General features: G+C 43.2%; 1 protein-coding gene across 2 annotated transcripts; it reads right to left on the bottom strand.

Moving 5' to 3' along the window:
• Window positions 1-608: 608 nt before the first annotated feature.
• tfe3a (transcription factor binding to IGHM enhancer 3a) lies at window positions 609-27679 on the bottom strand. 2 transcript variants are annotated; one of them, XM_061256912.1, is made up of 10 exons: window positions 27075-27679; window positions 18081-18194; window positions 14122-14365; window positions 13296-13517; window positions 10502-10597; window positions 7597-7714; window positions 6859-6915; window positions 6655-6730; window positions 5508-5655; window positions 609-4329 (listed from the first exon to the last, which is right to left on the bottom strand). In XM_061256912.1, exons 1-10 carry the CDS (start codon window positions 27257-27259, stop codon window positions 3919-3921), a joined length of 1671 nt encoding a protein of 556 aa, XP_061112896.1. In that variant the 5' UTR covers window positions 27260-27679; the 3' UTR covers window positions 609-3918. The 2 variants fall into 2 exon arrangements, with proteins under 2 accessions (XP_061112896.1, XP_061112897.1); XM_061256913.1 differs by lacking the exon at window positions 27075-27679 and adding an exon at window positions 21288-21746.
• Between the last annotated feature and the right edge of the window lie 27 nt (window positions 27680-27706).

The raw sequence follows: 27706 nt of genomic DNA, 5'->3' as shown, positions 1-27706 counted from the left end.
CAGTAGCTAATCGTGATCCAGCACTCTTCCTTAAAACTGAAACGGGACACCAGTATCCTGCCACATCCCGTTCGGCGTTCCCAAACAAATCCGACTCAGAGGAGAGGGCCAGGGTCCTGGGACACTAAACACTCCCATAAACAATCCAAAGCACAACTCACATTACCACACGAAGATCCCTCCCAACACAGGGACAGGGCTCGAAAAAACACTGACCCGAAAACACACTTTTACAGCATTTCTCCAAGCGGAGTGACACGTCTCAATCGAATTCGACTGTACCGTCCAAAAGACCCAGGTAACCACACTCTCCATCCTGTCACTCTGTACGTACTAGCCCACAGACTCTGTTCTCCCGTTTGTCACACTGTAGGGTGTCGGGACAGGGACTTCAACAAAAAGGTGAGACCAGATTTCTTACATGTACATACAGACACTACAGTGGACTGCATCTCCCTTAAAGGCAAGGGGAATGTTTAGTCACAAACGCAGACAATCGGCACGTACGACGCAACTCCAGCGACACACTACGCACATCCACAACTTACCACACCCCACACGAACTGAGACACTAAACACCCCGTCTACAGCAGTCCCCACCCACCCCGCCCCCCCCTCCCCCGCCCCGATGGGTGCACAGCACCCCCTGCATGCAGCTGCTGCAGACATACTAACTCCAAACCTACTGTGACCCTGCCATTTCACTTTCACCTGCAAAAGGAATATTTCATTCCACTAGCAAATACTCCCAACCAAAACAAAGGGAAAGTGAAGCTGGTTAATGAGAGGGAATAGGCTTTTTTTAAAATGCCAGATGCATTAAAACCCAATCTAAAGTATGGTGTATGACTATCACCTCATACAATTATAGAATACACAACCTATTAAAAAATATTAAAGAAATGTTTCATCAAATAGACTATTGTGAAATTTATGTGTATATATATATATATATACATATGCACGCACACTACACACACACGCACGCACACGTACGCACACGTACGCACACACACACACACACACACACACACATGCACACACACGTATTGCATACAGACACACAGATTGGTCAGTTTTTTTTTTCTTTTTTAGTTGAGATAAACATTATTCTAGTGCCCTGTTGGCTTGACTGATGGTGGCTTCATGCTTTATGTGTGAAAATATCTGCTAGCTACGTAACCAGAAGCTACACTTTGCTTGCATACATATTGCTTTGATATATGAACATTTAACGACAAAAAGGAATTTTTTTTAATAAGAAGCAAACCGGGTTGTGAAATTAAAGGATTTCCACTGTCGGATTACTTTAAACATCCTTTAACTTCAGCCCTTCTGAATGTCAAACATTTTTGAGGATTTTCTGGCTTTCCCTGAAATCAAACGAGAGGCTCGAAACTGAACTCGTGGCTGTTGGAGCTTCCATTGGATGATTTTTGGTTTGCATTACAGTCATAGCATGTTCATGTTTGGGTGGGCAAATATTCATGTTTACAAATGTCAAGCCAAATCAATGATCTTTAAAAAGATCCAGACTGACATTCCACCTCTTTTCCCATGAGAAACGATCCTGCCATATTAACCATGGTTAAGACTGTCCTAACATACTGGACATGGCAGCCATTTCTGTCACCAACATAAGCAGCCATCTTACCCCACAAAGAGCAGCCGTACGGAGTTGTGTTTCTGTTTGGAATATAGGGTTATGAAATGGTTCACACACAAACTGCCATTATTATTAAGAAAAATAATAATCAAGTAAGTTATTCACAGAACTGATTTTGATTAAAGACAGCATTGAACAACTTTGTTTCCTGCGTTTTAAAAGGGCACTTTATCATGAATTATTCCTTTCAGTTACAACGGCATTTCTTTCTCAAACTGAGCCCAGGAGCACATCCGAGCTGAGGTTAAGTGGGGACAGGCTGTCTGCAGGGCTCTGTTATAGAACTGGAGCTTTGGGTTACAGCAATGCCATGAATACGGAAAGGGCTGCGTCTATTCAGAACAGAGACAGCACAGTGTTCCCCTGCCGTGCGAGCATTAAACACAGCGTGGGTCAGTCAGACACTGAGGGGTTTCACAGCTATGGTGAAGGGAGACCATGCAACATTTCCTCCTTTTGCTCTTTTGCTTCCATGATTCTTGTACACGATTATAGCAAAAACGCCACTTGAGGATGGAATGGTTTATCATTTGAATGCAATTCACGGCTCACAGACTAATAACGGTTTACCTTGATACCAACTGTTCAGTTTGCTGTGCCAAGCCCAGTTCTAGATTCAGATAAACTACCTATATTCTGCAGATACCAATGTATTAAGAAGTTATCACAGAGAGGTGTGCGCAAAAGGCCATAGGTAGTGAACTATCAGTCTTCCATTTAAGTCCATTTAAGCGACTCATGACCATGCTGAAATTCAGCTTCGTAAAATCAGTTAAAACAGATGTTGAACTATGAAGGCGACACTCCATGACCAGCTAATTATAGTATAAAATAAACTATCATGAACAATAGCCTATTGGACACTAATACAAATGCATTCCGTTGTGCGGATATTAGCAATCGCATTGTCAAAAGGGCAAACTTCATATCATATCCGCACCATAATCTAGCATTTCTTAGCACTCGGAAAACTAAATTTCACTCATACTACACCCCCCCTCCCAACCCACCCCCAAAAAAGGACTGGGTTCTCACAGTGAGTAAACATTTAAACTTATTGCTTAAGATCTGTTGATGTTTGCTTTGGGAAAGTCTAACCTAGGAAGGAAGAGAGTAAAGTTTCAAAACAGACAAGTCTTTTACACCAAACTGGAAAACACGCAAGATCACAGGCTGGAGGAAAGAAAGCGGAAGAAAGGCCATTTCATTGGGAGATAAGGGCCTCCAGAGCCCTCTAAAGCAGGAGAGACATGAAGTCCCTGCGAATAGCACATGACCGTAAACTACAGCAACGTCCCCAAGCATGCTACAGAGGCTGGACGCCCTCATTGGCTACCTAATAAACAGCGTTTCCATTAAAGGGAGTTTATCGTAATATAGTGGTACGAGAAGCAACGCTGCTTTGAAGTGGACAGCCTACCCGGAAGCAGAATAAGAGATAAAGTGTGTTTAGTCGATGCCCTGTCACTTCTGCTTGTTGACCTGGGCCAAGCTTGAGCCCAGCTCACAGACGACAGGGCAGTCCCTTTAGTTACTGACAGGCTATGATCCTTTAAATCAGGTGTACATTCATGCATACAATTATATATATAAAACAAATCTGTGTAACAAAATAAAAATAGAATTTATCTGGCTGTCTAAGCACTTCTTTCTAATGTCTACACTGAAACATTGACAGGGGAGCCTTGTCATGCCCCCAGAATTAGAGTGCTTATAACCACTCTAATAAGGATACTGTATGTACAGTAAAAATGAAGGAAAATAAAGAGAAGCAGATAAAAATCTAGAACACGCTTTCCAAAAAATCTAGTATTAATGTCACGTAATGTCTCTTCTTTTAGTTCCTTTTCTATTTGTAGCACAAAGTCCTGTGGAGGAAAGCACCGGGTGAAGAGCCACAACACCCCCTGCACTTCAGCATCCTGCTCTCCCATGACTGAACCCCTCTGACCCAAAGCTGTAACGGAAGTGGAGGAAAGCGGCATTTTAAACTGCCATCTGCTATCATTTCCCAGCACGGGAAAAACGATCTACTTGTCGGGGGCCAAGCTAGCCGTGGGATTGGAAACAAAACCCGATCCGAAAGAAGAGGGGAGCCGTTTTTCACCGCGAGCGTTTCCAGGATTTCACACACGTCTGAAGGAAGTGAAGATGCAGAAGGCTGTTGTGGCTCTTGAGTCTCCCGGGGCGACACCCGGGTCTAACGCCCGTGCCTAACACTGCCGCCCCGCCCCGCCCCGCCCTGCGGCCTGTCACGAGTCCTCCTCCATGCTGAAGCTGCTGCGTCGGCTGCTGGTCTTGGAGGCTCCGGGGGACACGGAGGAGAGCAGGGGGTCGGCGCCCCCCACGGGGGACAGGGCACCCCCGTCGTCCATCAGAATGTCGTCCAGGCCCATTTCGGACATCAGGCCGGGCCCGAAGGCGGAGGAGCCGGGGTCGTCCAGCTCGCCGAAGCTCAGCGCCCCCAGGTCCAGCGCGCTGCTCATGGCCGACGGCGGCGGGGACAGGAAGGAGGGGGAGACGGCCTGCGCCGCGGCTCCGCCCAGGCCGAGCAGCGATTGGGGGAGGGCCTCGCCGGAGGCGGACTGCTGCTGCAGGAGGTCCAGCTCGGCCCCCAGGGAGGGCGCGGAGAGGCCGTGGAGCCGCGCCTGCATCTCCAGCTCCTGTCCAATCACAAAGCAGTGTGTCACGCCTGCTGTCCCACACCCACAACACGAAGCAGGATTACTGAGCTGGATAACAGTGCCGAGTAAAACCCGGAAACCGCCCAAATCTGGAACAAGGACTGAAGTAAAAAGAGCTGTAAATCAGCTTCCTGATACAGGCCCCTTTACACTCTCCACAAGCAGGCAGTTTCGTGATTTCAGCGTGTGCCATTTCTCACAAACACAGAGACATACTCATGACTCAGCCCAGTGGTATGTAATTGTGGTGCTTCAGTGATCTTCCCAGTGGCCAGCGTGGTTTTCAACTTTTACTTTCAGAGTAGCACGTTCCAGCATTGTCCTGACTTTGACTCCACAGAAGGAAGACTAACACCTCAGCTACCACTGCCTAAAAACACGCGCTGGCATATCGCTAAAACTGAAGTGGATGACTTGTGTTTACATGCCTTGCCATTTTAAAAGATTTCTGAGCTGGCCAACATTGCAGGATTAAAGTGCTAAGACTAAAAGGCACTCAGTGAATTCGGCCTGAATGTACAGAATGGAAGATTTCATTCCACATGGGATTGAGCTGCAGCTGTACGAATGAATAACAGCTCTTAAAGGGTGCTGATCACTTCTTACTGGATGCTGTAAACCTAGCCACACATAATAGGCCATTCATCATAAACCCTGAGCCCTATGTACAGCCCATCTCAGATCATTTCAACAGGAACAGTGTGTGTATGCATGTGCACATGTGTGTATGTACATGCGTGTGCATATAGTACCAACCTGTATGTGCAGCAGCAGTTACTGTGTGTGTGTCTGCACTGATCTGTATGCACAGCAGCAGTACTGTGTCTATATGTGTGTGTGTGTGTGTGTGTATGTGTATGTGTACTGATCTGTATGCGCAGCAGCAGTACAGTGTGTGTGTGCGTGTGCGTATATGTGTGTGTGTGCACATATATGCTGATGTGTGTATGTGCGTGTGTGTGTATATGTTGATGTGTGTGCGTGTGTGTGTGTGTGTATATGTTCATGTGTGTGTGTGTGTGTGTGTGTATATGTTCGTGTGTGTGTGTGTGTGTGTGTGTATGTTCATGTGTGTGTGTGTGTGTGTGTGTGTGTGTGCGTGCGTGCGTATATGTTCATGTGTGTGTGTATGTGCATGTGTGTGTGTGTGTACAGACCTGTATACGCAGTAGCAGACTGCGGTTGGCGTGCTCCAGCTTCCTCTGCCGCGTCTCCATCTCCTTGGATCTCTGCTGCTCCTTCTGCAGCTTGCGGATGTAGTCCACCGATGCCTTCAGGATGGTGCCCTTATTCCAGCGCATCTCCCTGAGCCACCAGCAGAGAGCGACAGAGAGCAGCGTTTACAGACACACACCAGGACAGACCGCAGAGAACAGGCTAGGCACAGGCAAACTGACTGAACACACAGCGGAGCCATTCCTCCATGAAGGCCAGGTGCTCTTGACTCATACTGTTCAGCTTGTACACACTGCAAAAAATATTTTTTTCTCTCAAGAACAAAACATTAGCTTGTAGCAAGTTATTTTTTCATTGATAAGTGAAAGATTGGCACCCTACAGGCAGTTGGCATCGTTAGTCTCTCACCTCATTGGCAACCTTTTGGTCATGTTTTTTTTTTTTTTTTTTTTAGCAGAAACGTAATAGAAATAAAATTGTAAGTCTAAATATAACAATAAAATACTTGTTTAGACGTTTCGTTTTTTGTTAAATGGAAAAGTTGGTGATTTACACATAAAAATGTACCCAACAGAACATAAAAATGCACATTGCAAAAACATTCCATTGGCTTTTAGGTATTTTTCTGAATAGAATTCCTAAAATGCCTTGACATCTAGGACAATATTTAAATGCCAAGATAATTAACCCTTTAAGGTGCAATATCACAAATGTCTGATTAGTGTTCTTAACTGAACACACTAAAGCAGATGTAACAATCAGTACTGCTAACTTGAAACCAATGGAGAACGTAAACACTGGATTCTGAGGTTTGTGGTCCCAATGAATGCTTTACTGTCAGCAAGCAGGGTAATTTATATTCTCAGTGGTTCTCAAGACTTTTCGTTTTTTGCAGTACACTGGGTGAGCTTCACACGCAGTAAACATATGCCTCTTCACATTACATACACAATATATTATTTTTCATAGTATTTTGGGGATAACTAAATAGGCCAATAAAGCAAAAACTGATTTCCCACAAACAAATATGTTAATTTGCAAATGTAGAAAAGTGTGAAACTTCACGATCATTTGCTAAATGTGAATACTAATTTTGAAATAAAAAGGAAAATCATAAGTTGTACTGACGGGTCACTTGACTTGGGAATGAGTCCTCCCAGCTCCTTGATGCGGTCGTTGATGTTAAACCTCCTCCTCCTCTCGACTGGAGATGGGAGAAACACGTGTCAGGAGGAGAACCACACACAAACTCGAATGCATTGTAAAAGAAACGGTGGGGACAGCACACATACATGTGCACACGCACACGCACGCACACACACAAAAACTCACTCAGGTTATGGTTGTCCTTCTTCTGACGCTCTTTCACGATTGCTTTCACTTCAGCATCTGAAAAAAAATGAAAAAGTTTACACATTTAAAACACGGATAGATATGCTAAAATATATTTGATAAAAACCTTTTGGGGTAACAGAATCCCTTACAATTACTGACATTGCAGTTAGAATTTAATTTAATTACAATTGAATAAAAATGAATAAGTGAACAGAAATGACATACAAATCCAGCACATTGTTGCAGGTTGTTTAGGAAGAGAAGAGGTAATGTGTCTGTTTGGGCTGCACTCAATCCCTCCCAATCTGCAATTTATCTAGTGAAGGTGACTGATGGGCTAAATAAATGGCCACAGGCTGGGATAAAATACAGAATACACAAGAGAGCAATCTATCAGGGTCCAGTCCTGGAGGGCCAGTCTGCATGCTGGTTTTTTTTACAACCAATCGCTTAGTTTTCTGACTGACAGCTCCATAAACTATGCTGGTTTACTCCTGTACTTGAGCACAGTAAAGTCCTTAGGACTTGAGCTGGTGCTAATACAAATGTCAGATCAAGATATGATTGAATGAATGAAATAATTATGAGCAGAAGCTGGAACAAAATCCAGGAAGCTCTGTGGACAGGAGAGAGAGAGAGAGAGAGAGAGAGACAGAGAGAGGGAAACAGAGAGAGGGAGACAGAGAGAGGGAGACAGAGAGGGAGAGACAGGGGAGGAGCAGCAGGAATTTGTACCGGTCATCTCTCTCTTAACGTTGGGCAGGTCAGCGGGGCAGGAGTTGCTGACGGTGATGGTGGGAGCTGCCATTCCAGGGCTGCTGTACACATCCAGGAGGTTCCCCGACACCGGCAGCTGGAAACAACCAATCAGAACGCAGAGTTCAGTAGAGGCCACTCCCAGCAAATGATCAACCAGTTACAGGTCACTAGTCAATTTTTTTCTTTATTTTTCTGCACATAAAAAAAAAGGTGTGTTAGGTTTCTTTAAAATAAGCAAGGAAGGCACAGCGCAAATCACCATCGACACCAAGCTCCCCAATTCCTCAAACCCACAGAACGTGTCAGACAGGCATGGCTGCAGTCTGAGATTTCCTCTTACGTGTCACAATTCGTCACATCACAGACGATGGCAGCCGTGGTATAAGTTATCATAATTGGAAAGCAAAGTGGTGGATTTTGTGGAAAATATAAAGCGGCGCATGAAAAGTTCAATGAAAATATTTCCTAAAAATGAGCTAAAAATTACTGGCAATGAATCAATTATTCTGAAAAGAAGAACCAATGAATCACTGCAGCAAAAATGACTCAGCTTGTCTTGTAAATGGAAAAGTTGGTGATTTACACATAAAAATGTACCCAAAAGAAAATAAAAATGCACATTACAAAAACATTCCATTGGCTTTTAGGTATTTTTCTGAATAGAATTCCTAAAATGCCTTGACATCTAGGACAATATTTAAATGCCAAGATAATTAACCCTTTAAGGTGCAATATCACAAATGTCTGATTAGAGTTCTTAACTGAACACACTAAAGCAGATGTAACAATCAGTACTGCTAACTTGAAACCTGAATGCTTTACTGTCAGCAAGCAGGGTAATTTATATTCTCAGTGGTTCAATTCCTTTCTTACTGGTTACTTACTGGAGATTCTCATCCATTCTAGTCTTGTGGAGCCAGGCATGCCAGTGTAACTGCTCTACTGCAGTTCTTCGAATATCACAAACTATTCCTTAAAAATTAGATTGAATCTAAACAGCCACGTGTTTGTTGAGAGCGGGCGGCACTGTTAATCTGTACACTGCTAATGGCAAAATCCATGATAGCCAAGGCTGAGAATCTAGGAAAAACTGTGACGTTACATTACTGAAACAGAATTATGCCTTCTGCCAGGAATAGGTGAAATTTTGAGACATGGGAGAGCATTTCATTGGCCTAACGACAACTCAAGGAGAGGCAGCTAACCTCCGGATAAGATAATATATTCAAATTAAGGGTAAAGAGGGTTTGAAGGAAGTTCCAAGCACAGAATTAAGAGAATGAAGAGAACTGAATAATTATCAGGGCATAAGATAACCGGACTTTCTGGGGCTGAGACAAATATTCCAGAAAGGACCCCCCCCCCGTTCACACACATTTCCTGCAGAGTCTGCTTCAAGGTTGGCAAGGCCACAGCCATGCCTGGCACATTCACTCTGCGGCTCCAAAAAAATCAGTCCAAACGCTGCTGTACAGCAGATGTCAAAGAGCGATTGTTAAAATTCAGAGCAGTTTCAATACGCTCCTTCCTCTTTCTGTATAAGCTCCTGGTCTCACAGAGCTGCATGTGTCCACTACATATGCTACACACTGTCCCCACAAGTATACCAAAAACGGTTTCATTCACCTGACAGTACAATGCTTTTCAGTGCTTAAACAGAAGTACCCACGACAAAGCAATGCAGGGCTACAACCACAATGCCCTAGTATCTCAAGATTTAAAAAGGCACCTCACCGCATGTGTTCTGACAACTTGAAACACATTTCCACACACACACACACACACACACACACACACACACACACACACACACACACGCATTTACCTCAGGGTTATTTCTTTTCTTTTCATGCTCTTGCAGCAAAACTAAAATCCTCATCTTCAGAACACCGCGCTCACCTTCCTCTTTCTCTCTCTCTCAAAGAGAAGGCAGTTTAAAAATGGGGAAATGTCTTTGTGTGAGAGAGGAGGATAGAGAGGGAGAGAGAGAGAGAGAGAGAGAATAAAAAAAAAACTTCCCGTTGGCTATCTGTGCTTAGCAAACTGCCGCAGTCGCTGTGCGCCTCCCGGCTCTGACCCCACCCAGGTTGCGCGGGCCTGGCGTGTGTTAGCCATGTGTCAGAAGTGTCTGTTTACTCCCACTGCCCCACTGGATTCCAGTATCTCCAGCTACATTCATCTGCAGCGACCCCAAGTACCGCCAACAAGTCACATTCAGCCCAAGCGTCCCAAAGCACCGCCAACAATCCCAGTGAGCAAGTGGGCCTTGTTTCAGCCCAATTTACCTTCTCTTTTTCTGTGAAGCGCCTTTATGACAATTCTCCGTAAAAAGCTACACACCAGGCTGAACACCCCCAAAGCGGTCTGCTGTGATCCCAAACCGCAGTGCAGCCACATCCACAACACCCGCTGACACTTTCTGTTCAGCTTCCGTCAGAACAGCCAGGCCATTTCCTTCCAATTCAGACTTTTTGAGAATGTGGTCAATTCAGCAGTCCATTCACAGGCAATAGCGCACTACCAAGAAAAGAATATGTAGGACTGTAGGACAAAACATCTAGGTAGTGAACCAAAAGCACTGCTTATACATGGATGCAGTTAAAACCTTGTTAATGGATGGCAGAACATTTGATGGCACCCAGCATTTTCACGATGGTGCGGTTTCTGAAGTTGTAGGCAGTGTCCCAAAAATTATAGGCTGCATTGAAGATTACAAGCTCTTATTTAGCACTACAACAGCAAATGAACAACCACTGTCTGTTCTCTATCCATCCCAATACAATTACAGAAATAAAAAAAATGAACAGAAAACTAAAAAGTGACAGAACCCATGTGCTTGCAATATGGTGTAAACATCATCCACTAAACTGTAAATACATACCGTGTTGGGGAGCTGTAGGCCAGAGTCAATCAAAGTCATGATGTCGTCATTGAAACTGGACTCCAGGCTAATGATGTCATCAATTACATCATCAATCTGAGGAGAGAGATTAATAAAGATTAAGAGTCAAACACAGAAAAGCTGCTGCTGGTTGCTGGTGCTCCGAATGAACAGATTCTAGCTGTCATTCACAGTTGAGTCACTAGACAAACGATGACCGTACAAAACAGTTGCAGACACAGCGTTTTCAAAATGACTCAAAAACCACACTTAAATAAGACGTCCTCTTCCACTTTTTCACACACCGTTAAAACAAACAACAGAAACGCCCAACCGGGAACTAGCAGTGGCGATCACTCAAGTGTTCACCTCTGCCATACACCCAAACCTAAAGTTGGCTATTGAATGCGTTTGACCCTCTGTAAATTAAGTCTGAATACCCAAATCCATACAGTAAGCAGGACAGAGCTTTAAAAGGCTAGGCTTGTTGCATTGCGGGCGCAGATCTCATTAAGATGCTGGTGTGGTATTTGGCAAAGCAATGTGGCACCAAACCGGAGCGTGCAAGATAAGAGAAGCACCTCCTTCACACAGAGACCTGAAAGCATGTCCTACTGTAACTCCAAAAACACACAGACAGGCCAGGACACAATTAAGAACATTAAATATCACTGGATTCATAATTCCACATAAAATATCACTGGACTTCATACAGAACTAAGCTACTGGATTAAGGAATGGATTAGTTTGGTTAAGAAAACAAACATGAAATTGATTGTTATACAAAGAATTGAGTAGATGGCTGAAAAATAATATATAAACTGAAAAAAAGAATTAAAAAAGAGGAGTACATGTCTTAACTGGATGTGCCTCTCAATTAAACAGATAATACAAGAGAAAATGTACATTTCATTTTAAAAATAACCTTTACTTAACCAGGCGGGTCGTTTAAGAACAGATTATTATTTACAGTGACGGCCTGGCAAGAGGCAGACTTTAACATTCCAAATTTTACCCAGTAAAATTTTAATCAATTCCAAATGTGGACTACCACAGTTCCCCATTGGGGGTCAGTGTTGTTATTTTTAGAAGCTAAATGGGAGGGGTGGGGGAGGTTCTCAAATTACAAAGCTGGAATTCTTGTTAACATCAAAAGAACATCAACTCTCCAAGCAGCAGCAGACTTCCCTGCCAAATTTTTATGATCTTTAGGACGACAGAAATTCTGCTAGTTATTTGGAGGAATCAATTTTACTGGTGACCGTGATAAACAGGAATAGGAGATCCAAAATATCCATGCAAATGTTGCTATTATTAATTCCAAATGTGTTTTCTTGTAGTAAGCCACAGACTGTAAAAAGAAAGACATTTTGACTCTTAATGCTGAAGCTCATTTTGTGCTTTTATTTTCTGCCAAGACTCACAATGTCAGTAGTCTGTTGATAAAACTGCATATAACCACAGCATCAGATGACAAACAGGCATGAATTACTATGACTGTGTTCAGTAAGTTGTGCTCAGTGACTGTGTTCAGTAAGTTGTGTTAAGTGATAGTAGTACTAGTAGGTACTTTATTGTCCCCGTGGGGAAATTAGTTTTCGGTAGAAAATCATTGTTGGTGGTGTTACATAAAAACAGGCACAGCACATAGAGACAGACATGTAACATCAACAGATCAGATCTGAAGTCCAAAATTAATAAAAATTATTTTTTTTAAAAACACGGTGCACTATAGCAACTGCTGGTAGTTACGACATAGATAACAAAATAAGAGTAGTGCTCTGGCTGGACCCGCTAGACAGAGTTAAACTAGGTGAATAAAATATAAATATAAAAAAATATATAAAATATGTGGGTTAGACGTTACCATTCAGGGATTTAATCACCTGTGGTATGAATGAATGTTTGGACCTGTTTTTTGAAAAGGCTGGCTGCCGGAACCTACGCCCAGAAGGTAACCGGTCGAAGGCTGTACACAGAGAGTGCTTGGGGTCAGAGATGATTTTTTCTGCTTTCTTGAGAGACCTGGTTCTGTAACTCTCTTCTAAGCTGGTCAGTTTAAAGCCCAGCAATTTGCCGGCACTGGTTACAGTTTTGCTCAGGGTTTTTTTCTGTGCTTCTGTTGCATTACCAAACCAGCAAATAAGGCCAAAAGTTAAAACACTCTCAACAAAGGCACTGTAAAACATCTTAAGCATGGTGAGATTGACATCAAATAAGGCTAACTTTTTAAGAAAGTAAAGCCTTTGCTGGCTCTTTTTGTTAATGGATTCAGTATATTTGTCCCACTTCAGCTTATTATCTAAGACAACCCCGAGGTATTTATATTCCGTGACTGACTGTATAGGCTGTCCTCCAATACTAGTCAGACCGGATGTGGGCTCTTTCCTGAAATTAATAGACATCTCTTTTGTCTTAGAAGTGTTCAGGTGGAGATGTGAGTCCTCACACCATTTGATAAATGCCTCTAAAACCATGCACTGATGGTGTTCAGTGCATGGTGTTCAGTGATGGTGTTCAGTGATGGTGTTCAGTGGGTGGTGTTCAGTGGGTGGTGTTAAATGATGGTGTTCAGTGAGTGGTGTCAAGTGATGGTGTTCAGTGAGTGGTGTCAAGTGATGGTGTTCAGTGAGTGGTGCTAAGTGATGGGGTTCAGTGAGTGGTGCTAAGTGATGGTATTCAGTGAGTGGTGTCAAGTGATAATGTTCAGTGAGTGGTGCTAAGTGATGGGGTTCAGTGAGTGGTGCTAAGTGATGGGGTTCAGTGAGTGGTGCCAAGTGATGGTGTTCAGTACCTCCTCTTTGTTTCCCAGGTTGAGCAGAGCCATAGGACTGCTGGGAGTGCTGCTGGCTGCTGGGGTGAGCTCGGGGGCAGAGCCAGCCTGAGGCGAGGGGGACGTCCCCATCGTCTGATTGGCCACCTTACTTCCGAGGGTGGTGGAGAGGTAGCGCTTGACCTGCTGCCGCTGGGACTGCTGGATGTGGTACTTAGTGGGGTTCTCCAGGTGGGTCTGCACCTGTCACACAGACAAACACACAAACAGTCAAGCAGAGTTTACCAAAAACAACCAGAACACATTTCTCTCAATGAAGAGGACAAGCAGTAAATAATATGGCTCATGTTTTAGATATTAAATCATGTTTTTTTTAACATATTAAGAATGGGGCATATAGGCTTTCTTTCGTCTTTTTTACTTAATCAACCAAGAAACAACCAAGTCAGAGGTCATGCGAAAAACTGGTATCTACTGGGTGCTAATCAGCAGCAAGGCCTTGTAGCGTCCATGCGATTGGAGAAAAAAAATAAAAAATCACATGATCACATAGGTGTACGACCTTGCAGCCGACAGGCAGCTTAATCAGCACCCAGCAGATATCAGTATGTTTTTTCCCCAGAAGCCTTTCGCCTCATATGATTGGCATGAGGTATGATTAAAGAAAAAAGACAAAATAGAACCTATATGTCCCATGGTGGTGGTTATTCTTATCACACTTAAAAGAAACGGTTTGATATATAGTGCGGCTTGAATACGGCCTATTCCTCAGCCATCCGCAGAGCAAGGAGAGGGGCCCGTGTGAGCCCAGAGTCGCCCAGGGCCAGGAGGGGTCTCTCCGTCTTACCTTGAGCACCTCCACGGGCACCTGCGCCGGAGGCGGGCGGGCGGCCCCGGGCGGGGCGGAGACGGAGATGGCGGGGGAGGTGTCGGCGGCTCGGAGCTGGGCAGAGGAGGCCTGCTGCTGCGCCTCCCTCCTCTCCTGCTCCCGCGCCTGCTCCCGCATCAGCTGCTGCCGCAGCAACACGCGGGACGTCATGACGGCGCTGCCGCTGGGCGAGGGCAAGGGCGAGGCCGACGTCAGCACGGGGCTGCGGGGGAGAGACGGGTCAGGGGATCAGGGGGTCAGACGCTCACACGCCACGGTACGCCGCTGTTACACAGAGTGTGAAGGTCAATCATCCGCCGCAGGTACTGCAGTGCATCACAACATTCTGAACAATACAGAAAGCCAAGCGTCGTTTCAATATTTTATTTACAGTATCATACACACAGCATCTCTGATTAAAGAATATATATACTTACATATTTTAGAGATGAAAAACACCAATTTTTTTAAACACAGCTTAAATACACCATTCACACCAGTATTTCTGAAACAAACTCAGCAGCTGAAGTTACTTTTAGAAGGACATGTTGTTCACATTCCATAGGCATGGCTGTTGCCTCTTTGCCCTGCCTCTTTCCCAATTCCACTCACTCTCCCTTTACGCACCCTTCCCGTGCATTTCCAGTGTCTCCCACAAGGGCCGCTGTTGCACAGGCCGAATATCACTACAGTAAGATGAAACATGACCGGGAAGTACAGGGGTGGGGGGGGGGGGAGGGGGGCTTCTGTAGACTTATCGGGGGAAGCAGTGCTAAATGGGGCAGTGTAAAGTCCACTACAAGACATTCTGTCCGTGGAGACCAGAGCCATGAGGAAAGCAGTGGAGAGATGCAGAGTCATCAGTGGGAAGTCCCTGCGACAGAGGAATCAAAACAGAAACACGACACCCCCACACCCAGGACACAGCGCCTAGGCCCCGGCCTCCTGAGGCTCAAACACTGCACCCTGGGGCTCATTCCAACCGCTCAATTTCCACCTCCTTTTTCCTTGGTCATTGCCTGACCAAACCATTAAATGTTCCTTCAAGGAGCTAGTGGCCAGGAGATAATAGGCACCCGAAGAGTTCTTGAGCAAGAAAACAGGAGTGCATCCCTTGTGAAAGTATTTCCTCAGGATGTGTGATGTAGAAATGATCAACCTATGGATCCACCGCTCCTCGCATCTGCCATGTCTGTAACTGACGTATGAAGGAACAAGGACATTCCAAATTCATGTTGTTCTCCATTCCCCCATCTTCAGCTTCATGCTGGCTTCCTTTTCTTGCCTCCCCTGACGGGTGGAGCAAGGAACAAGGAAAAGATGCTAGGAATAAAAGAAGGCGGTGAAGTATATGCGATTGGAATGAGCCTCCGGTCTCCAGGAAAGTACCTTTAAAAGATGAACTTTATTGAACCCTGTGGGGTAATTTGCCATTGGCATTTCACCCATCCTAGTTACTTAGGAGAAGTGGGCAGCCACAGCGCAGCGCCTGGGGACCAACTCCAGTTCTGAGGCCAGTGCCTTAGTGAAGGGCAATGGCAGGAGTTGATGAACTATAACTCTACTTAGCTGTCAAGGTCATAAGGCTTTCAATGTGGAATGGAAGTTGCTTTGACTAAATGAGGCTCTCTGCTAACATTACTCTCCAAGGAGCACATGTGCTCCTAAGTTGAACATTTTAGGAGCACACTAATGCACCCCCATTAGGAGATTATTTTTCCAGTTAGCACACATCAATTTTCAGGAGCAAATGCTCCTAAAATGGAAGCGCTGCAGAGTCCTGCCGAACCGACCTGCTGAATGACCAAACTGTAAACTTTACAACAGAAACTCTGTAACTTATCCCATAATAACAACAGCTGCACGATAGCAGCCGAATGACAAGCTTGCTGTACAGAAAGGGCAGGAGAGGCAGAGTTAAGGTGAACATAACTGTAAAAAGTTGAAAGCAACAATGTAACCTGGAGATGTTACAGGGTGTGAAACACCAAATGCTGGTAAACTGTTCATAGAGCTGGTAAGATTTTCTACTCTAGCAGCCAGGTTATTTAATACTGTAAAAGGTACTGTGGCTGGTAAAATGTTTAAAACGGCTGAGGATTTTTTTGAATCAGTGGGAGGAAAAAGGTTAATGTCATGCCTTGATGTTGGAAAAACAGGAGCCCGTGGCATGCTTTTCCGTTATAACGTTTAAAACGTGAGCACGCTAATGAAAATCAGCCAGTCTCTGAAGCTCGTCATACATCAGAGAGAGCGCCCTGCGGGAATTCACTTTCAAGCTGTAGACAGAGGAGGAGGGTGGATACTGGCACCGATAAGCTTGTGAATCATTGTTTTGCCTTTGGTTCTTTTTTGGCAGGAAACAGTTGGGGATTTGGAGTCTGGGAATCTGAAGCCAGGCTACAACTAAACCATCGGCCAAAAGTACCCAAAAGTACCCAAAAGATTAAGGTGTGTTGCTGCAAGGTCCAATGGGGGAGTGGAGAAGAGAATACACAACACATTCAAAATCTCAACAGGGCACAGACAAAACTAATCATGTTTGATAAAGTACAGTCCACACACTTTACTGCTCTCAAGATAAAACTGCTTATTAACACTATGAATGTGACAAACACTTCTGTCTGAGGAACACAGAAGTTTGTGGCGTTAATGAACACTTTCGTAACGGGATAAAAACACGTTCCTCTTGTGAGACCTGCTCTATGATTAAGGCTTTAGGCGCTAAGAGGGGCTCAGCAGCCCTCCGACAAACACAAACATGTCCCAGGATTCTCCGGGACGTTCTGTACTGCAGCTCCCCAGCCAAACGTGTCAGCGCTCAATTTGCAGGCCTCAAGGTCCGATTCAAACCAGGAGCAGAGAGGACATGTAGCGTGGAGACAGTACAACATTTCCACGCGAAACCATTGCTCAGAAGCACTAATCCGCTAGCATGGACAGTGAAAGGCCGCTACTCATGCACTCCTGGTGTGCTTCAGGCCAAAGAGGCCAGTGCTTGTTCCACAAGCCAATCAGGGATGTCTCACCATTTCTGCCACTTGAGATTGAGCAGGAACAATTCCACCCCAGGTAAAGATCATTAACCAGGCCTATATCTGTGGCAGATATGTCCGTAAAGAACTGGGAGCAGGAGTTGCACTTCTCCTTCTACCTGATGAGAACCTACGCGTGTACCACAGAGAAAATAAAATAAAACGTAGATGGAAGGTTCCAAACAGTGCAAAAGGAAAACCTCTTTCACCCACTACTCAATAACGTTGAGTTATAACAACTTCACAGAAATAAGTCGACCAAACCACCCTCAATGTGAAGCAGGGTGCGTGACTTGGAAGTCCACCCTTATGGTCTATGCACTTCTAGATTATTTTTTTAATACACTCTCCCATGAGGACCGGATGCCCTCTCCAGACCCGACAATATAAAAGGGAAAACCCTGAAGCATCATCTGAGGACAGAAAATTGAATTTTAAATATAACCGTGTCCCTTTGATCTGCTCCTTTTAATCCCACACACAAACAGCCACCTGCTCTCACGCAAGCCCAGCACGAGCAGCTCAAAGAGTTTCACATTCACACTCTCACAAAAGCACATGGGCGCAATGACAGGAGTAACCATAATTATAGGTGCAGCATTTTTCATTATGATTTACTGTAAAAACATCACAGAACCAATAATATTTTAACAGCTTTACTCAACTGTGAGCAGTCTGTACAGCCTACCAAGGGGGGAGGGGGACATGTCCCCAAGCAAATTTACTTACACCCGACTATAGGGAAAATGTCACAATTCGAGAAAAACATGCTCAAAAGCATTATATTCCTTAAAATAAAAATAAAAAGGCCCCGAGATAAATGTGCTAAATGCTAACAATTAAAGGTACGAAATCAAACACCTTGTCTGATCGGTACTGCACCATACGTGTGTCTGTACTCACCTTAGAGTGATGGGCTGGCTCTTCAGCTGGTAGAAAGTTCCGGAGTCAGTGGAGAGAATGTTCTCAACGTCGATATCCGCAACAATGCCCGACTCGGGCAAAAGAGACTCCACACTGTGGAGAAAGAAGGAGATTGAGGAGATTGATGATTGTGAAGATTATATAATGAGCGATCTGGTTAGACTTGTGAAAAACAGTTGGTTAGTATGCAGAAGTTCCAGGCATTTCATTTCAGATTTCTCCCAACAATGGAGAACAGAAAGCAGTAGACAATACTTTCTGATCTGCTGACAGTAGGAAATGGCAGCCAGACTGGCAGAACAGACACTGAAATGAAAAATAAGAAGACAACTGGAAAAAAACAGAACACCGTTCCCTGTTGTCTCTGACATAAACCTGAAGGACACTATAGCACTATGGCTAAGACACAGCACTCTTTAAAAACGACAGACTACAGTTTCTGAGAGGTACCAAGCACAGACCCCGACAGGTTTGCCAGGTGAAATCACTTTCATGTCACTCATTTCTCATTCTATGAACGGCCTCCCATGCAGGCAGTGCCTGTGCTGACATAAACAGAACCGCGGGGATGCAGGCAGTTTGGTGACATAATGCACACAGAAATTATTGTAGCCCAGCGCTGGGAGATCTGTCCAGACAGCACACCGACCGCCTCAGTCGTTCTCAACACGACAGGAATGTCAGTGTGCATTTAGGGAGTCTACAGACCGGCTCTGGTGAAATAACACAGCGCAGCAATCTTCTGCTGCTCTGACTGCAGTCCACAGCAGGGCTGGGGAAACACAGGCGGAGTCTCAAACCTCACCCATCGGCACACTGTGTCCCTCTCCCCTCTCCGTACCTGCAGGACTTATCAGGCCTTATCAGGGAAAGGAAGAATTCAGCAAGATACCCCAACCGCTCTAACCCACACAGTATTCACCCAGGTCTGCCATTCGCGCAACCCATTCTCCCATCTGCAGATTAATATGAATCGCAGACTGATCCAAAGATAACGCTTTTAAAGGAGCTACTCTTTTATAAACACATTTCCTTTTTATTTTCATTTGGTTGTATAAGACACATGTTTTTTAAGTCTGCAACCAATACTTCAGTCTGGTGAGAACAAATCTGCCTATTGATCCCCCTCGTACCTTTATAAGCAGCTACTTACAAACATTCTTTACTTTCCTATTAATCATCCCAACCAAGGCTGGTTTCCATTGATTCACACATTCTTCAATTTTATTACAGAGATAGCCAGGTAAGAGAGATATGGCAGACATGAGTAAACCCTGGAGTAAAATCCAGCTTTCTGCTTCAAAATATAGCTTGAGCTGGTCTAACTGATCAACCAAGAAACTAGAAGATACATTTCATCCACTGTTTTTGACATGCCTAACTGAACTTGTATGAAAAATTAATTCTACCAGGACTGAAATCCAGAAACCATGTCCATTATGTATGGCCAGAGCCCAATGTGGCGATCCTGAATTAGCCTAACGGTAGCCACAAATGAGTGCCAACAGTAACAAGACAGGAATTTGTTACATAAACTAAAAGGTCCTGTCCCTTTTACATCCCATTACACGTGATGTGACCTTGATGTGACGTGACAGCCTCTTACCTGCCACACAGTATAGCGACACCTACAACAAATAGCAGTGTGCTCTACACGCGCTAAGGCAAAGTCCCTGCAACTGAGCTCAACATTCCAGCACTGGAATGCTATATAACTGTGATTCTATTGTGCTCTGAAAACTCCACTGATGTCGGGCAGCAGACGGAAAAGGAAAATTGAAGAGTGCGGGTTCTCCCTGTGAGTCACACCTATGACTCACCATTTACAGTAAAAAGCCGTCCTATAAAAAGGCTCTTCAATAGTTAAGAGACTGATGAATACCACAAGTTTCAAATAAACCAATTGTACCAAATCCACTGCTGGCAATGAACAGAAATTAATAATGGGAATAAATGCAATACAAATTAAAACTCCGAAAACGTTCAGGAAAACGTGCAGTCTATCCACTACCACACAGTAATTCGAATCATAGCACAACCAGACAAATGTGCCATATGTTTTCCTTGAATTCTTTTAGTTAATACAGGGTGTTGGTTCAAATAAAACATGGCTATCAATGAAAGTGAAATGCAACGAAACACACACGATCTCATTAACGCTCACGCGAGTCTAGTGTGTTCTGCCCATAATCCAATGGACAATATGCTGTTTTTAATCTCTCAGTGACACTGACAGCACATATTTTGTTGATGTGTGGCAGTGTGTGCGATTTAGGCAATGCAATGCCCTCTGGACCCGAAGCTCCGGAGTTCAAAAGCCACACGCAAGTGTTGTTGTAGGCTTTCATTGGTCAAAGCACTCAGGCCTATGCGACTTAGGCAACAAAGTAATATCTCAGTTTACCAGGAGAGTCATTTGCAAAATATCAATTAGGTCTGTCTGCAAAAAGGAAAAAAATAAGCAAAATAAATACAGCCATTGAACCAAATTAATAATGTAAAAATAAGCTGGCAACTTCTAAAAACTGCTGGAACATTCTGCAGAATTTATGATATAAAGTCTAACAACTGGTTCACGATTCACCTTCAGTGTGAGTAGAATTAACACTGAAGGCCCAAAAAATAAAATAAAAAAAGCAAAGGCACTATTCGATCTGCTTTAAATGTTCCATAGACCACCAGTTAACATGGTAGACCAATATTAACTGCAGCCCGACCTAAATTTTAAACATTTAAACTTTGGAAAGACATGTGTGGGAAATTGTTGTCCTAAATATCAATGGTGAATAGTCCAGAGAACAACAAACTCGCTCGCTATCTAGCCATGCAACGAGTCATGATGGGCTGTGCCCAAATTACGCACAATAATTCATCATTGCACTTCATCACTTCGGATGTTGTATTTATATGCCACTTCAATGGAGCCAAAGACTGCGCATTTAATCACAGGCTACTAGAACCGTCGCTGAAATATCGAGTGAAATGTAGCCGACTGTCGCCTAACCCAGGCTTCAGCGTTCCCAGAATGTAAACACTGCTGCCCTACCGAAACGTCAAATGCTGTAGTTATACAAGCAGATCATAATATGAAAATAACATCTCGAACAATCTATAGTACTCGCATTTTCTCTGTCACGAAGATGATCATTTAGAAACGCATGTTTGATACGCGATTTCTACACTTACCTATAGTCGGTTGTCGAATCGAAAGTACAGGGTAGGGTAACTTGACAAATATTCCGGCCACACGTCGAAATTCCACAACTGGCATATAGCGGGGTAATGAATTTCTCTTTCAACCCTGGTTAAATGTGCCAGCGTAAGCAGATTTAAATTCAGTGAACAGTGTGCATTTTAAAATTTCCCATGCAATCACAATTTCCGTGTTTTGTAAGCTTCAGCAAGCAATCCATGGTTTGCCATTTTGAAAGAGGAAGCACTCGCTGTTAGCCGGTTTTACACGGAAAATATTTAATTACAATATGGAAAATATTCTCCGGATCCATCCGATTCCTCCTAGAAAATACTTCACAACTACCTCGGTCGTTTACAAAGACACCGCGATTCTTCTACGGTCGGAACTGGCTTTAAAAATTAGCCAAAAGGTTTAAGTTGCGCAAAAGCCTCAACACAGCAACATAGTTGCTAAAAATAGTGAGAGCTAGTAAACTATGAGCACAATGGTTGGCACCACACGGGGGCGCCATTGTACATCATTACGTCCAAGAAAGCGCATTTGTCTTGATTTCGTTGTGCAACTCGGGAAACATTTTCAGTCTGGACTCTGGAAACATAATTTATTGGGGGAAATGGACGAGTATTATCGTTCATTTCTAAGCGATGCTCATCCTGGTAACACCACACTGACTAATTACAACTGTTATGAGAGGGTGAACGCCAGCAACAGGGTTGCAATGAGTGAGTATTAAACATCACCGTACAATGCGGAGAACAGCAGCTACATTAACTGGAATACAATCTACACCACACGTAGTTGGATAATGCTAACAGAACAGTTGATTAATTCAATGGTTATCAAGTGAAAGGGGCAGTTGAGGCAGGCACCACTGAAAGTGGCAAACTGGTGACCTGAGTTTCAGTTGAGTTCACAGAATAGCCCCTACCTCAAATCATGGCATGGTGGCAAGCCATGGAGTCCAAATTTGTACACATTTTTCCATAACATTGTTGTGTAAGGGGGTTTATGAAAGAATGATCATAAGCAGTGGTCTCAGCCCCAGTGCCATGGAGGGCCAGGTGTATGCTGGTTTTATTTTTTAGGCTGTAGGTTTGCACATAAAGTCAAATGTGTTATGTTTTTTTTCTCAAAATAACTGTTCTGTGCTTTAATGCAGTTAAATACATGGGGCTGAATGAGTCATTGGAATAAAGGCAGCATTAATGGTTTGGAATGAACACACACACACACACACACACACACACACACACACACACACACACACACACACACACACACACACACACACACACACACACACACACACACACACACACACACACACACACACACACACACACACACACACACACACACGGCTCTCCGTGGCAATGAGTTTGAGACCAGTTTTCTGTATGTTGCGGTGTATAAGGTCGTGGTCCTCACTCCTGGTCCTGGAGAGCTGCAGGGTGTGCTCGTTTTTGTTTTCAGCAACCAATTCAGACCAAAGAAACCAAGTGAGGTGAGTTAACTGATTAATTAAAGCACTTAATTACAGTTAAGTGCCAAGTAAAGCCAGGACCATGAGTGTAAGGCAAACGGTCCTGCCTGAAACACCTGTATTGGGCTGTAAATATGTTTTCTCCTTCAAACACAAATTAAAAACATTCATGATGCAAAACCTTAAAAAATAAACTTATATATAAAAAAAAAAAAAATTAAAAAAATTCTAATTTCCAATGTATTCATGTATAGATAGGCCTTTGGCACATTCCGGGGGCTTCTCAGGCATGCCTGTATGAACTAATCTGCCTTTTCACCTGTGGAACCTCAGAGTCTGTGATATTTATTCAGACTTCAAATGACCATAAGCAGGGATCATGAAATCACAGTCACAGGGCTGAGAGCTGCTGGTTTTCCACCCTCCCTTTTCCTTGGAGTCAGTAATTAGTAGCACTGATTGTTCAGTTAATTACCTGGCAGGAAAGAAAACCAGAACTGGACACACGGGACATACCTTGTTAATGCATTGTGTGATCTCCTTTCATCAAAACATGCCTGGCCCAATTTACAAATACAAGGGGGGGGGAATAAAAATAAAAAACAGTTGTCTGGAACAACAGATTTCTGGTGCCTTCAGAAAGTCTTCACCTCCCATTGACTTTTGATGCATTTATTCTAACCAGTGAAACTGGTATTTTGTACATTCCTTTGTAGTTTACAGTGTTATTTGATGACCCTGCAAAGATGCATCCTGTAGTCTTTCACAAAGACTTCTCGTGAGAGACTAACAACATTTTTTCCTGCCTGTCTCCTTCATCATTCCTGGTTTTTGCTTGCGAACCACTTTTTGAGCTTGAACTTGAGCAGAGTTCAGGCAGAGATCTAGCTTCTTTCCTGGTATGCGATAATCATAGTGTTTGTGATGCACATATAGTTCAGGGTCCAGCAGAGGTTTACATGTACTGAATTTGCTCCTTGTCTCTTCGATGTAATGTGACAGGAGAATACCTTATACTGCTTTCTCCAAGTAACTGCCTATGTCAAACTCCAGTCCTGGAGGGCCGTAGTGTCTGCTGGTTTTTGGGGTGTTCTGGGTTAATTCAAGTCATTGATTGGTTAAAGTATCCACATGCCTTGTTCTCAAGGCCTTAATTGACCTTAATTGGCAGCTGATTGAAAGGAAACCACAAAAGACTGCAGACACTGCGGCCCCCTGGGAATTCAGTTTGACACCCCTGGCCTATGAGGCGTATTCTGTACCATGAAGGCAGCCTTTCAGCCACAGCACATCAGTCATTCTTCAGAACCGCACTGTCATGACAGCAGCTCAGAATGCCTTAAACCTTGAACAGCCTATCCATGTTACTTATACTGAATGACATTGAATGGGGGCAATTTTGTTTTTCTAAATATAGTTTGCAATATCACTTTCTTGGACTCTTAATAAGGTCCCCAGGACCAAAAGGTGTAAAAAGGAAAAGGAAAGCACTTAAAAGGAAATCAGATCTCCATCTCCACATTGCAGAATGCAGTAAAACCGACAAGCATCTCGACAGTTTTATATAAGTTACAACTAGGGTCTGGATTCTGGGGTGTCATTAAGTTACAGCATGTCTGTCTTTACCACAAAGATTCAGTAAAGATTACCTTAGCAACTGGAACAAACACCATATTCCATGAACCACCACTTCCAAGTTATTCCCCCCCCCCACCCCCAATGACAAATCCAAATGCCACGCTTTCTTGGAAACCTAGAAGTTTGCCAACGGTTTGCCTCCCCACTTTTCTCTGCTACAAAATTACCAGAAATGTTGCACAATATTAGTCATCCTGTTTAAAATAACTGAGTTGCATTTGTGCCAAGAAATAAACTAGTGATTGCATACTTGCATTTATTCAGTTAAATCATCTTTTTATTGCCATTTATCAAGGGTTAGAAGGGAAACGATTTGCCCATCGCAAAATAGATAGAAGGACAAACCCCTTGGGAAACCGCTGTAAGAATACATATTTGACCATGCTAAAAACATTTCTGCAGCATCTTTCCAAGGAATGTTTCCTTTTATCCGTTTTGTGGTGTGCAAGTCCAGCCCTTCTAGCCTCCAGTCTACTACGACCTCCACACCTGCAACTAATCAACCAAGACAAACAAGAGTAAGGCACAACAGCATCCCCTGTGTAGCTTGTTTATGAAGGATATGTAAATGTGTGGCCTCTAGATATGGACAATAAAATTACTTACGAACCTTAAACAGAGATTGCAAACTGTTCAGCAAAACAGAAGACATAATGGAATAATGTAGTGGACAAAAGGAAAACAGACAGTGGTGTGTACAGATGTGTGAGCAGCATTTTTGTGAAGAATCAGTAGGACAGGCAGAAATTTGAGTCTTCAAAAGTTGAGGCTATGCAAATAACACTGAAGTCAGCAGGACTACAATGATCACAGCCAAGAAATCCACAGGATGTTGGGCTCAGAGGAAAAAAAAAAAATGCTGGTGGATTTGCTGAGTCATATCCTCATATATTCAAGGTCCACAGGCATGTACTGGAAAAACAATAAAAAAAACCTGCTCTCTTTGGCTTATCTACAGCACTAAGAGGCCTGGGTGCAGAGGGAACATTGGGATAGGTTCAGAAGCAACAACTTATTATTTCTGTTTTTCAAACCATCAGCTACTCTTTACTGCAACATTATTTTGTAGGGTGTTATGGAATTTAGCACCCTGAATAATTCAATGTCAAAAAGCAGTATATGAAATTTGAGTCCTTGGCGTCATATTTAACTGAAAAAATTGTAATATGGTTATTGAAACATTTGGATCCATTTGCCTTTATTTAAAAGCAGCTCATATGCCTGTTGAGTTTCAATTAGGAGTTTACTTTACAGGACTTTCTAACAGCCTTACTAAAATAACTGCTATGACTGACATGAGCATTACAATATGCTCATGTGATGATGGCACTTAACCAAGTTCTTTGAACTTTTTGGTTTCACCTTTACTGAAAAGCAAAACATGATATCATGACTGTTGATGCTGCTCCCTCAAGATTTAGCATAGAAGAGAGCCTAAGTTTTGGCTCTAAATCATCGCATATATTCTATTTTAAGAAATTTGAATGTGAGGTAGCCTAAAGAAACCAGACAGAACATGTAAGGCCTTAGAAGGTGATTAAAAGTAAACTACTTGATCATTTGTAATAGTTTCGACAATTTAAATATTAAGAATGATTAAAAACGTGTTTCAGATCATTTAAACATGTATGAATTACAAATCTCACTTTACAGTATTAGCGTTGTTGAACTGTTCTACACTAGGGGTATGACTACATTTTAGAGGAATAACAGCCAAGTACCGTAATTACGGTGATCAGTAAACCCGATAATTTAAATGAATGTAATTAGATATCAAAAAAATAACAACAAAACTTCTACGACGATGTCATTATTCCAATTTCAGCACAAAACAACCAAAGCTTGGCAATAGTTTTTCTTTTCTGTAAGGAGTTCATTGGAATGGTGGATGAGTCATATTGTACATTTCGTCCAAAACTTCATTCAATGGTACATCGCCACCCTCAGTCTGACCCTGCTTTGTGAGGACGGGTGAAACAAAGAATCTCTGTTTATGGGGGAAAACAAAGTGTACTCAATATGGCTCAATATAGCCTCATAATAATGTGTAAACAATCACACTACCCAATTTCGCTCAAAATTACATTGATCGTGAAAGGGTAGAGGAAGCATGAATTCATGATTTAACGGTAGTAGTAGCAAAGAAAATGGACAGCTAAAGTGGTTAGCTAATTATTTTCATATGGAGCAAGGAAACTAGAAAGCGACGTTGACACGTTGTAACCTTGCTACAAGACAATTTGTTACAATAACGTTAATCATATACCACCAGCTTACTTTATGACCAAACTTAATTGAGTTAATTCAACCGTGTTCAACTTCAAAGTTAATTTTGCCATTTAGCGTTAGCTAACCTATTCAGACGTAGACATGGATGCATTGCGAGCGAATCTAGCGAAAGTTAGCTAGCTAAATTCAGTTGTTCCCGTCTGCTTACCAACTTTGGGTAGCTAGACCAACTAGCTATGCGAACAGATTTAAACTACAATGAGCTAACAGTTAGTTAACTTAAGTGAGCTAGATTGAGCTAGCTAGTAACGTTATCACATGTAGAATACGTTATGGCGTTTTTATATCCGATATGGTCAAACACGGTGGCTAGCAAGAGGACATATTTAGCTTGGCAAAAAGGCAGTTAGCTAAGTTAGCAACTTACCTCAGTAAATTGACGGAATCTGCAGGCGAATCCAAAATAACGAAGACGGTCTGTGGTTGCTCGTGGGGTGCTGGTTGTCCAGGTAACGCTACCTGGCTGACACACTCTCGATACAAATCTGCTGTCGACGACAACAAGAGTATTCCCTTTTCACCGTTTTCTTGTTCTGGTGTGACGGCAGACATTTCTTAGCCGGTTTTAGGCTTTTTTATTTTATTTCTTACGTTGCCAATTTCGCTACGGATGTCACCAATTTGAGGAAAGTGCCAGCTAACGTTGAATGGAAATAATGGAAAATGCGTACTAGTATCTAACCTTAGCTAAACGGTTTAGTCTGTCGATGTTAAATTAGTAACGTTATTAAGTATATCAGCGACAATCTACAATTAAGTTCACAGGGTAGCTCACTCCACACGACAGCAAACTAGCGTACTGTAACAGTTTGCTGCCTATCTTGCATGCACTGTTTGCTAGCCAGCTAGCAACTGTTACGGACGTAGATTACTCTGTCTAAAAGAAAGTGTAATCGAAATACAGGACAATCTCAGTGCACCTCACTTGCCAGTAGCTAGGTAGTCCCAATGAACAGTGGTCTGTCTACTCTACATTCATCTCATGGTAATCAAGTCACT

Source organism: Conger conger, chromosome 10 (assembly GCF_963514075.1).
Source record: "Conger conger chromosome 10, fConCon1.1, whole genome shotgun sequence".
NCBI lineage: Eukaryota > Metazoa > Chordata > Actinopteri > Anguilliformes > Congridae > Conger > Conger conger.
The sequence above is the reverse complement of the archived record's forward strand: the minus strand, read 5'-3'. Positions and strand labels throughout refer to the sequence as shown.

What these genes read in the sequence shown, in the direction of transcription:
- tfe3a (XM_061256912.1), bottom strand. Translation starts at nt 27,259, where the DNA reads ATGTCTGCCGTCACACCAGAACAAGAAAACGGTGAAAAGGGAATACTC. An exon ending in GCCTACAGCTCCCCAACACG is followed by an intron (nt 7,715 to 10,501) that starts GTATGTATTTAC and finishes GGTTGTTTCCAG; the next exon opens with CTGCCGGTGTCGGGGAACCT. An exon ending in GAAGGACAACCATAACCTGA is followed by an intron (nt 6,731 to 6,858) that starts GTGAGTTTTTGT and finishes TCCCATCTCCAG; the next exon opens with TCGAGAGGAGGAGGAGGTTT.